This window comes from Calliphora vicina, chromosome 1 (assembly GCF_958450345.1).
Source record: "Calliphora vicina chromosome 1, idCalVici1.1, whole genome shotgun sequence".
NCBI lineage: Eukaryota > Metazoa > Arthropoda > Insecta > Diptera > Calliphoridae > Calliphora > Calliphora vicina.
The window spans coordinates 20,680,470-20,693,447 of record NC_088780.1 but is presented as its reverse complement, the minus strand read 5'-3'; the positions used below and the strand labels follow the sequence as shown (position 1 = coordinate 20,693,447).

Sequence of the window (12,978 nt, the reverse complement as noted above, 5' to 3'; positions counted from 1 at the left end):
ATGACATAAGTTAAAAACTGTTTACCTCATGTTGGGTTTCCCTATTCAAATATGCATTTTGAAGGTATTTAACATAAAGGTCAATTATAAAAACCCTGTATACATATTTGAAGGCTTGACTTAAAAGACATTTATTGAAATTGTTTTGTTGTATTTAAGAAGACTTACACATAAGTTTAAAAATTCAGAAGGGATGAATTGTAAACTTGGTAATGACCCCTTCAAATTTAATGTGAAAGTAAGTGCATGATATGTTAACAAAAATTGTTTTTTTAACCCCATTTTAGCTTTTATTATTTCAAATTTTGAAGATTTTTTACGCAATGACGAAGACGATAATCTACAGTCTGCTTACTTAGACTTAACCAGTATATGAACGATGAAGTTTTTACTATTGACATTCCAAGTTTTACATAGATCTTGCAATTTAGAAATTCATATCCTAAAACCAATTAATAATTTATTTATAGGATTTTATTTCAACATCATAATTATTGAAACCATTTAATAACAAACATTTAGCAGTAGCATTTAATATACATAATTTATAACTCCGCAAACTGTTTCGTAACCTTAATTAAATCGCATTCATAATAAACGGTAAAATTCCATACATTTGTAGCAATATTCCATTTTATCATTTATGCAATTAACACAATTTGCTTACGCAAAATAAAACTCATTTGGGAGGTAAAAACAAATTTGGTTGATTAGAAAATTCAATGGAATGCTAAATTATACAACTCAATATGATTTATTTTGGATATTTGAATTTTACTTTCATACGCCACACATACAGGACACATAACAAATTTGGAAACGTATTTAGTCACTGGACATTTTGATAGTCCTTTGAATGAAATTTGCCACCAAATAGATGCGTGTTAACAAATGCCCAGTTTGTTTGTACACAAACCAGGAAATGCTGTTATCCATCAATATGTCTGTGTGTTTCTTGAAAAAAGAATTTCGGTTTATTTTTGTTATTGGAGCTCTTTTTGCAACAATGTTCTATATTTAAACAACTTGTCTGTTGACACTATCTTTTTTATCGATGCTGCAACGTCGATTGTGGCCATAGTTACAACATGGTCCTGCTTTAAAAGCTGTTGTCTAATTTATAGACTTCAAAATTTTTGAGTGGATGCACGAACGAACAGTTGCTGCAAATCTAAAAATAGACAACCAGTTCGACGGAAATCACGTTATGACTGATTGCATGTGTGATGACAGAATGTTCCACAAGAATGATTGGAAAATTTGGTGGCAACATTAAAACTGTCTATCCTCTTACATGTTCAGCTATTCCTTTGTGTAGGTATTGACTATTTTTTAACTGAGTGAAAATTGGGAAATAGAGTTTTTAATAAAGCTCAGTCTATTCGTATTAATAGGTTTGTTGATACACTGTATCCACGGTCACAGATGGAGATTGATATTATTACATAGAAATTTATCAGCATCGCAAGCTTTCTATAGAAAAATCAAAATATCGTGAATTATTCAATAGAAAATATTAAATATTTCTATTAAAAATTAAAATTGCGGGATTTTTTTCGAATTTTTTGGTTTTATTTTGAAACATTTGTACAATATAAATTTATGCAAAGTATTGGCCATTGTTAGCTATGAGCTTTTCCCATATTTCCGAGTCAAAAGAATTGCTCATCTTTTGAGGACAAAAACGAATCAAGCCAATATCGGATACTCTGTTCCAAAGTGAAGAGTATCCAAGTGAGAGAGAGAGCGTTCTGTAAGGTCTGAACTATAAGGCGGAAGATGCGAAACTTCCCAACCACTTTATTATAAATAATTTTTAACAGGTATTGCATATGACGATTCGTTGGTACAAAATTCGACATTTTCTCTATAATGTTTAATTGAGTTCAGTGAGAAATAAATTACAGATATGTACCCTCAAAATGACATACAAGTTATTAAAAACAAAAATCGCGTTTAAAAGATACGCCATCTACTGTAAATCCCGCATTTTTATGTCATACTCTCAATAAAATACAGAAGTTTCTAGAGAAAACTCAAAATATCGTAAAAATTTCTTGAGAAAAATCAAAATATCGCAATATCGTAATTCTAAATATCGTAAATTTTCATAAAAAAATTTTAATATAAATTTGTAAGAAAAAATAAAACTCCTAAATTTTTCTACAGAATACTAATAAAAATATCGCAATATCGTAAATTTCTATTGAAACAAAAAAAAATAATAAAAATTTGTTAAAGTTTCTATAGAAAGGTCAAAATATCGTAAATTTTTCTAGATGAAAATCAAAGTATTTACGATACTTCGATTTTCATTTTCATCGCAATATCTTAAATTTTTTGGAAAAAATTAGAATTTCACAAATTTTTGTCTAGAAAAATCAAAATATATTTAGTTTTTCTACAGAAGAATCTAAATATCGTAATTAAAAAAAACAAAATATCGTAATTGTTTACAGAAAAGTCAAAATATTGTAAAATTTTCTAGAAGAAACTCTAAATAATAAAATATCGCAATATCGTAAACTTATAAAAAAATAAAATTTCGTTAAATTTAAATACCGGTGATTTTTCTAGAAAAAAATCAAAATATCGTAATTTTTTAGTGAGAAAAAAACTAAATATCGTAATTTGTTTTTTAAACTTTTCATGAAGAGTTCTAAAAATCCTAATTTTAATTTTATAGAAAATTGGAAAAATATTGCTATTTCTTGAGAAAAATTTCGAAAGAAATATTTAAATATCGAAATATCGTAAATTTTTTTGCAGAAAATCTAAGTATCATAAATTTTGCTATAGAGAGTCAAAACATAGTAAATGTTTCTAAAGAAAACTTGAAATATAGTAAAATTTATAGAGAAGTATCTAAATATCGTAATTAAAAAAATCATAATATCGTAAATGTTTTGATAGGAAAGTCAAAAGATTAAAAAGTTTTCTGTGGAAAATAATTATATTCGGCTGTGCCGAATCTTATATACCCTTTACCAAATTATACTTCAAAATAAAAATTTTTTAGGTAAACAAAAATTGTGTTCAAAAGTTTTTTTTCTAAATTTTAAAATGTTTTTTTATTTTAAATTTTTTGGTTTTTTTTAATTTTTTATAGTTAGCGAAAAAGAAAATTCGGTAAAAAAAAATTTGGGTTAAAATTTTTTTTTCCGATTTTGACCAATTGTAGGTCCAACATACTATGGTCTTATATACGACGAGTCGGAAGAATTCCGAAGATATTGATATATGAATCGTGTAAGTTATTTGGGGGCTTCGGAAAGTTGATTTCAACAGACAGACAGACGGACGGACATGGCTTAATCGATTCCGCTATCTACAAGGTGGCGCAAAAGTGATCCTCCGATCAGAAAATGCTATAAATTTTGCGATTGGCCCCTAATGTCAGTTCTGTTTTGACATTTGTGTAGCAAACACATGCAAAATACACGTTAATAAACAATGTTACGCTACACTGCTCCAAAACGCGGAATATTGCTGACTATTTATTTGACCAACAATAGGTCGGTTTTTTCATCAAAAATAATCATGAGTGATGAGGCCCATTTCCATCTTAGCGGGTACGTAAATAAGCAAAATTTACGCTTCTGGGGCACTGAAAATCCGCGTGTAACCCACGAAGAGCCATTACACCCGCTCAAAGTCACTGTATGGTGTGCTGTTTTCGCTGGAGGAGTCATCGGACCTTTTTTCTTCGAAGACGTCGCTGGCCAAACGGTTACTGTGAATGGTGAGCGCTACAGAGCAATGATCAACGAGTTCTTTTTGCCGCAACTTGATGAATTGGGATTGGAAAACATGTGGTTCCAACAGGACGGTGCAACGGCACACACTGCACGTGCCACAACCGATATGCTGAAGGATGCATTTCCCGGGCGCATAATCTCCCGTTTTGTCGATTTGCACTGGCCAGCAAGATCGCCTGATTTGACCGCTCCAGTCTTCTTTTTGTGGGGCTTTTTGAAGTCGCGGGTTTATGTCAACAATCCTCAGACTATTGCAGCTCTTAAAGACAATATCCGTCAAGAATGTGAGGAGCTATCGCCGGAAGTTTTGGCCAAAGTGATGGAAAATGCCATAAAAAGGCCTCAAATGACAATCAACTGTAGCGGCGGTCATTTACATGACATCATATTCTCGACTTGATGTAAAAAAAATTAAAAGACCAAATAAAAATAATCCACAAGAAGAATCAAAGTTTTTCATTTTTAATTACAGCAAAAAAAAATCGGAAGTTTACTTTTGCGCCACCTTGTATAAGGATCCAGAATATATATACTTTATAGGGTCGGAAAATTATTTATATTGTGGAAATTACAAACGGAATGACAAACTTATATACATACACCCTTCTCACGAAGGTGAAGGGTATAATAAATTTGTATATTTTTCTATTTTTGAAGAGAAAAATCTAAATGTCGTTAATTTTTCTACAGAAAATTCACATTATCGTAACTTTTTCTACAGAAAACATAAATATTTTAAATTTTCTGGAAAATTGTAAATACCGATAATTTTTCTAGAAGAAATTCAAAATATCATAAATTTTTAAAGAGAAAAACCTATAAAATATCGTAAATTTTTCTAGAAAAAAAATGTAAATCCGATTTTTTTAGAAAAAATTCAAAATATCGTAAATTTTTAAAAAGAAAAACCTAAAAAATATTGTTGTCGGAATCGGTTTTGAAAACGGCAGAACAAAAAATTACATTGGATTTCATACCTTTTTGTCGTTTTCACAATCGATACCGATATTTTTTAGGTTTTTCCTTTTAAAAATTTTCGATGCTTTGAATTTTTTCTAGAAAAATTATCGGATTACATTTTATTCTAGAAAAATTGACGATATTTTTTAGGGTTTTCTCCTTAAAAATTTACGATATTTTGAATTTTTTCTAGAAAAATTATTGGATTCTATGACAACCCCGAATATCGTAAATTTACCGATAGAAAATTCAATTTGTCTACTGAAAAGTGAAAATATCATAAAAAGTGAAATAATCATGAGATGTTCTAAATATTGTCAATTTTTTTCATAGAAAATTCTAAAAAAATACTATTTCTAGAGAAACCAATTTTTTTGCTATATAGAGTGAAAATATAGTAAATGTTTCGAAAGGAATCCTGAAATGTAGTAAAATGTTCTGTAGAAAACTCAAAATATCATAAATTTTTCTAGAGACAAATCAAAATATCTTGAATTTTTTTATAGAAAAATCAAAATATCGGAAACTTTTCTATAGAAGATCTTAATAACGTAAATTTTCTATATAAAAATTTCAGTATAGTAAAACCAACCAAAATTTCGTAAATTTGTCTATGGAAAATTAAAATATTGTAAAGTTTTCTATTTAGAATTTTTTTTAAGAATATGATCTAAATATATTGATTTTTTTTTTAGAAAGTCCTCAAAATATCTTGACTTTTTCTATAGAAATATCAAAATATCGTAAACTTTTCTATAGAAGATCTTAATATTATAATTTCATCTTTAATTTTCGATACATAAATTAAAATATCTTAAATTTTTCTATAGACCAACCAACATGTCGAAGTTTTTTCTATAGAAAATCCAAATATTGTAAAGTTGGCTATTTACAAAATGTTAAAAATCTTGTTATTTTAAAGAAAAATTCTTTATAAATGTTACCAAATATTGAAAAACATTTAAAATCTGTTTAAATGTAATTAAAATTCATGAAATATAAACTAATCACTTGAAATTTAATTTTGTTTACATAATCTGCTTCCACATTCTTCACCTAACAAAACCTCCCCTCAGCCATCACCTGCACCATTATTTCCTCGTTGGGTAACACAACCTCTGGTCGTGTTGCCACCATATTTATTTGTAACATCTTCTCTATTTCTTGGTGTCATGCCATCCGAACTTATTTCCCAATCATCATCATCTTCATCATTTTCATCATCAAAGATCTCCGTATTGATCTTAATCATATCCTCAGGTCGCATGACATTTCGCTTTTGACTTGTACCACCACCCTCACTGCTTTGTTCGTATTTGAAATCGTTCAATTGCATTTGGTTGCAAAATTTCTGTATGTGTTCGAGCACCTCGCGCATGCCCACTTCAGAAGATTTTTGTGATATGTCTTCGGATGAAGTTTTATTTGGTTCTTTAATTTCGCTGGTTGGAGTTTTGCCGGAGCGACAGGGACAGGAGTTGTTTGCATTGGACTTTTCACTAGCGCCTCGTTGCATTTTAGGTGTGCTGGTACTTAATTTGGGTGCGCTTTTACGTTTTTCGGGTTTTTTTGTTTCCGAAGTGGAGGTGGCAGTGGTTGGTGTCTTAGCTGCGGTAATCAATGTTTGATGTTGGTAGAACATTTTATCGTATTCAGATTTCATGCAGAGGTAACGAAAGTGACGAGAATTTTCTTCGCCATAGTGAATGATTTCTGTGAAGGAAATAATTTAATAATTTGGGGAAAAATCAAAATATTGTAAATTTTTGGAGAAAAACACAAAATATCGTAATTTTTTTCTATACAAAAATTTCAATATCGAAATTCTTTCTATAGTAAAATCGCAATATCGTAAATTTTTCCAGAAAAAACTCAAAATAGAGTAAATGATTCTATAAAGAAATCTCAATATCGTAAATTTTCGTATAAAAAATTGCAATATCGTAAATTTTTTATATGTAGAATTTTATTTTTTCTCTAAAAAATCGTAATATCGTAAATTTGTGTATAAAAAAATGCAATATCAAAAATTTTCTTATAAAAACAGCGATATCGTAAATTTTTTTTATAGAAAAATCGTTATAAAAAAATCGGTTTATAGAAGAATCCAAATATCGTAAATTTTTCTTTGGAAAAATCACTATATCGTAAATTTCTTTATAGAAAAAATCGCAATATCGTAAACGTTTGTGACCATAAATCGCAATAGCGTTAATTTTCCCATCAAAAATTGCAATATCGTAAATTTATCTATAAAAAAAATTTGCAATATCGTAAATAACACTCACTATTATTTAATTCATTTTGCATTTGGCCTAACAGAGCATTAGTGTTCTTTAGCTCAGCTGAAAAACGTTCCACCTTGCAGCACAGTTCCCTGAAATTGCGATTAAGTAGATCCGATATCGACTTCTGTGAATGAAATTAGCAATTGTTTGATTTGTTTTAAGAAATAGGGTGCCCTATACTACTCACCCCAATAGCACTTTCTACAGTGCGTCGTATCAAGTCAAAGAATTCATCGGTATCATCATCTTTATCCTCATCATGACCACTGTTACGCTGATTCTGATGCTGATGATGGTGATGCTGATGATGCTGATGAGGAACACTATCGGCTGGAATGTCTTTATAGTTGCCATACATTTTGTTGTCATACATATTTGTTGTGTTCACTGGAGCGTTAAAGGATACTTTTTCAGCTTTAGCTGTCTGTATTGGTGAGCGTCTACCATCCTCCATGGGCAGTTTGTTTGAATGTCTAGCACTTTTACGTCTGGATGTTTCTTTGCCTGTGTTCAAAGGTTTTGTTGCTGCTGCACTGCCGGCTGTGTTAGTTGGCGCTGGTCCACTGTAGGGTGTATTTGAGCTGATTATATAGCCACAATCGCGTTCTGTAGTGCGCCCTGTCTTTGGTGCAATATTTGGGTGAGTTGTTGTTGATACTTGGAATTTTGGTGTCTCTAATTTGCTGCCATAAAGTTCTTCGATTGTTTTACGTTGTCTTTGTCGCATCATTTTTTCTTGGTCAATTGAAATGAATAGCTAATGTCGTGTTCAGAATGCTTTTTATATCGTAGTTAATGGCCAGAAATTGTACTAATCTATGATATTTTGCGGAAATATTTTTTTATTTTGTCAAAACTAAATAAATTGACTTTTATTTTGAAAAAAGTTTGATTGACTTTAGAAATGTTTTATTTGGAAGTGTTTTCCAGGGGAATTAAACAAGGCGTACTGAATACGCCTTGATATTCAAATTACTACAAATTATTCAAATGAAAGGAAAACATTTTTATATAGAAATATTTACTCTACTTTTATTTTTCTGTAGAAAATTTAATTTTATTTTGATTTTTCTTTGGAAAAATTTACGATATTTTGATTTTTTTATAGAATTTTTAAGACACTTGGATTTTTCTATAGAAAAATTAAGAAAGTTTAGGATATTTAGATTTTTCTATAGAAAAGTTATATAAAAGTTCCAGCCGTTCCTACATGGAGCATAGGGCCTCAATAAATTGATCAATCATTTTTGTATGGCAATCATTTTAGGATGCAATTAATGTAGCAGTAATCATATTTATTGCTTCCAAATCCAGAATATTTTTTGCTGGGTGCCTTCTACAACTTCTACATGTATCCTTCTTCTGTTCCCTTGAGGGCAGAGCTGTAAATGAATCACTCATTTTTGAATTAATTCGCGAATCATTCACACAAAAAAATTAATTGAATGAAATTTGAGTCAATTCAAATGAATTTGGTAAAAATGAATTGCAATTCGTTTCCAATTCAAATGAATTGAATTGATTTTGATTAATTCAATTCATTTGAATTGATTTTGAATTAATTCAAACGAATTAGAATAAAAATTAGCAATTCATTTCCAACTCCGACGCGAAATTCGCAGCATATTTAGCAGATTCTTCAATGTCATTAAATATGCAGTATAATTAATCGACGGTTAAAAAGTCTTCCTTTAAATATAACGCGCCGTTACCATCGTCAGCTGGTGTTGAAAGATTATTTTCGTACGCCTCTATTCTAAACATCCCTAAACGTGGATTTCTTTCAGATGATAATTTTGAAAAGCTATTGTTGTTTAAGGTGAATGATGCATTCTAATTAAATCTAATTAGCCTTATTTATGAAACTCAATTGTGTTTTGAACTACATACATTGTTATTTTTCCTGATTTTTGATTATTTTTGGAAGATAGTGTTTTTTATTTGAAATAAATATAATATAAATATTAGCAAAAAGTTTGTTGTTGGGTGGTCGTGGGTCACAAAATTTCAAAAATTATTAATTGCTTCTTGAATATTAAATATGTTTTGTCGTTCAGCGTATTTCAAAATAAAAATCAGTTCTTTTTGAAGAAATAAACTCCAAACACCATGTTTTCATTGATCAGGCGCGTATACAGGACAAGGCTTTTCAATTTTTGTACTGGATATTTTCATTTTGGTAGGAGAAATCTTTCATTCCCCCTAGAGATCTGCTCTTGAATTTGATTGATTGCAACTCATTTTTGAATCATTCATTTGAATTGCTAATTCTTTTTTCTAATTCATTTGAATTAATTCAAAATCAATTCAAATGAATTGTAAATGAATTGCAAATCATTTTTACAAATTCATTTGAATTGGAATTGAATTGAAATTAATTTCTGCCTAATTCGTTGGAATTGATTCAAATTTCATTCAATTCATTTTTTCAATTCAATGAATTAATTCAAAATTTAGCTAATTCATAATGAATTAAAATCAAAAAAGAATGATTCATTTACAGCTCTGCTTGAGGGTTCCAGTCTATGACAGTTCTAGTGATGTCGTTAGTTTGCCTTTTAAGGTTGTTGCCGATCCAAACACAATTTTTGTCTCCTTATTTCAATCGATAGGATTTGTTGTCCTGTTTTTTACCAGAGCGTATGATTAGATATGGTTGTCGGTCAAAATACACGTAGGATCTTGCGAAGACAGTGGTTCACGAATTTTTGAATTGTTCGTGTATTACCAGTGGCAGCGTTCCAAGTTTCGCATCCGTACAGAAGGGTAGATTTTACGTAGGCAGAGATAAAGAGGGTGATTTCCAAATAGGTTTTAGGCGGCCAAATGTTTGACGTGCCTTCTGCAAGTGATTGTCGATGGTAGACTTATGAGGGACTGAATCCAGCTATTACCTTATTAATCACGCAAAGCAGAGTAATGCCGCCCCAGTTATTAGTGTCCGTGAGATCGCCCTTTTGTTGGTATATTTATTATCACGCCCTAAGAATGTTCGAATGATTTGCAGTATTATTCCAGCACTCGTATGTGAGTCGGACTTCAAATCTCAGCAGATATTCGGTCAACATGTTTCCTTTGAGACTGCTAATTGAATTCACCATCTCCTCAATTGTGGAACATGCGGAAACGATGTATGTGTCATCCACGTGAGACTCACATACACATTCTTGTTCGTAGAGGATGGACATTCCCCGAGAGCATTCGGCTATAATGTTCTCCCTTCACCTTCGTGAGAAGGGTATATATAAATTTGTCATTCCGTTTGTAATTTCTACATTTTTCATTTCCGACCCTATAAAGTATATATATTCTGGATCCTTATAGATAGCGGAGTCGATTAAGCCATGTCCGTCTGTCTGTCCGTTTGTCTGTTGAAATCAATTTTCTGAAGACCCCAGATATCTTCGGGATCCAAATCTTCAATAATTCTGTCAGACATGCATGCTTTCGAGAAGTTTATTATTTAAAATCAGCAAAATCGGTCCACAAATGGCTGAGATATGAGGAAAAAACCAGGACAACCTCGATTTTTGACCTATATCTGGATTACTAACACATTAATATAGACAATATGGATATCTAATGATAGATATTTCAAAGACATTTGCAACGACGTATATAAGACCATAGTAAGTTGGACCTACAATGGGTCAAAATCGGAAAGAATATTTTTTAACCCGATTTTTTTTTTCACAAAAAAAAAATTGAAAAAACAAAAAAAAAATTTAAAATTTTTTCTTCCAAAAAATTAAAAAAACAAATAAAAAAAAAATAAATTTTGTTTACCTAAAAATATTAAAAATTTTGAAGTATAATTTGGTGAAGGGTATATAAGATTTGGCACAGCCGAATATAGCACTCTTACTTGTTTAATTTTGTTGTTGTTGTTGTTTTAATTTAATTTAAACAACATTTTAGTTACTTTAAACGTTTATATATTCATGTACAACCATTAAATGTTAGAAATATAAATATGGTTCACCGAAGCATTCGGACAACTAAATAATGAAAAATAGGTAAACATATTATATTATGTAGTAATAATATATTTAAGATGCAAACAAAATATGTTTGCTTTTAGTAGTCTTTTTTCCCACCATTTGTGATTGCTGGTGTTTGTCTATGCTGTGTTATTTTTACAAGTAAATTTGGAGTGTCTGTAATTCCCATTCGCTCTATAGTTTTATTTGTATATTATCTTTAACTTTCCTAGAGCGAATAACAATAAATTTCTGTGAATTTATCAATAATATTTTAATTGGGAATTTAGTACCTTAAAACTAAAACCTATTAAAATAAAATTTTGTATTTCTAAAAATAATTTTTAATAATAATTACTTTGGATCATAATATGATTTAATTGTGTCAAAAATATAATTACTTTGGGTCATATTATGATTGATTTGTATCATGATATGATTATTTCAGAACATATTATGATATTTAATGATACTAATAATGATCATAATATGTTTTGGACTACAAGCATAAATCTGATCATAATATGTTGCTCTTATTATATTAGTCTCACACCCACCTTAAAGTATACCGATCGACATAGAATCACTTTCTGACTTTAAGCGATGTCCGTCCGTCCGTCTGGTTGGCTGGCTGGCTGTCCATGTAAACCTTGTGCGCAGAGTACAGGTCGCATTTTTGAAGATATTTCGATCAAATTTGGTACATATTTCAAGGACCAAGCCTATTGAAACTGGCTGAAATCGGTCCACTATTTCACCTAGCCCCCATACGAATGTCGTCCCGAAATTGGACTTAATCGGTCATAAATGTTTAATTTATATATGTATCTCCACAAATTCCGCTCCAAATAAGTTTTATATACACAAAATTCATGTCACCAAATTTTGTTACGATCGGTCCATAATTAGTCATAGCTCACATATAGACCCGCTTCCGAAAATCACTTTAACGTGCATAAATCGCTTAAAAATGTTGGTAAACACACAAAATTCAACATAGTTAACTTTAATATGAACATAAATCACATGACCTAATTTCATGGTGATCGGTCCATAATTGGTCATAGCCCCCATATAAGGCCCACTTCCGAAAATCACTCAAAAATATAAATTATTGAAATTTTAAAAGAAAAATTTGTTTGCTCTTTTACTTAGTGTAGGGTATTATATGGTCGGGCTTGACCGACCATACTTTCTTACTTGTTTTATTCTGTGTGTAGGGGCCTTTGCGATGTCGTATAATCGTAAATTTCCTCAGATAAGCTTTACATATACTAAGTTTAGGATATCTAAATATTTCTATAGAGAAATTTTCATTATATTTATTTTTCTAAGAAAAAATTTAAGATTGAATTTTTAATGTATTTTGTTGTTGTGTCAACTTACGATATAGAATTTCACATAGAACAATTTACAATATTGCAACATTTTTAATGAAAAATTTACGATATTGCAATTTTTATGTAGAACAATATACGATATCGCATAGTTTCTTTAGAAAATTTTACGATGTTGTAACAGTTTCATTGTTAACTTACCATATCTTAAAAATTATAATAAAATTAATTATAGAAAAATATCCGAAATTGTGAATTTTCTGTAGGAAAATTTACGATATTGCATATTTTCTATTGAGTAATATACGATAATGCAACATTTCTATAGAGAAGTGTACAATATTGAGTTTTTTTATAGCAAAATTTACGATGTCGCTAATTTTATTTACGATATAGCGTTGTTTCTATAGAAAAATTGCAATTTTTATATAGACAAATTTACGATATTGAAACTTTTCCGTGAGCAAATTTACATTATAGAATTGTATATAGAAAAATGCATGATTTTTTTAAATGCAAAATTGCAACTTTTATGTAGAACAATTTACGATATTGCGACGTTTCAATAAAAAAATTTACGATGTAACTTATCCATTGAAAAACTTACGATATATATATAATATAGTAAAATTTACTAAATTCGTTTTTTGTATAG

General features: G+C 29.9%; 1 protein-coding gene across 1 annotated transcript; it reads right to left on the bottom strand.

Annotated features, from left to right (window-relative positions):
* Positions 1–5,607: 5,607 nt before the first annotated feature.
* On the bottom strand, positions 5,608–7,937 carry LOC135948864 (uncharacterized). Its single transcript, XM_065498317.1, has 3 exons — positions 7,194–7,937; positions 7,007–7,130; positions 5,608–6,431 (listed from the first exon to the last, which is right to left on the bottom strand). The coding sequence occupies exons 1-3, from the start codon at positions 7,734–7,736 to the stop codon at positions 5,791–5,793; spliced, it is 1,308 nt and encodes a 435-aa protein (XP_065354389.1). The 5' UTR covers positions 7,737–7,937; the 3' UTR covers positions 5,608–5,790.
* Positions 7,938–12,978: the final 5,041 nt, after the last annotated feature.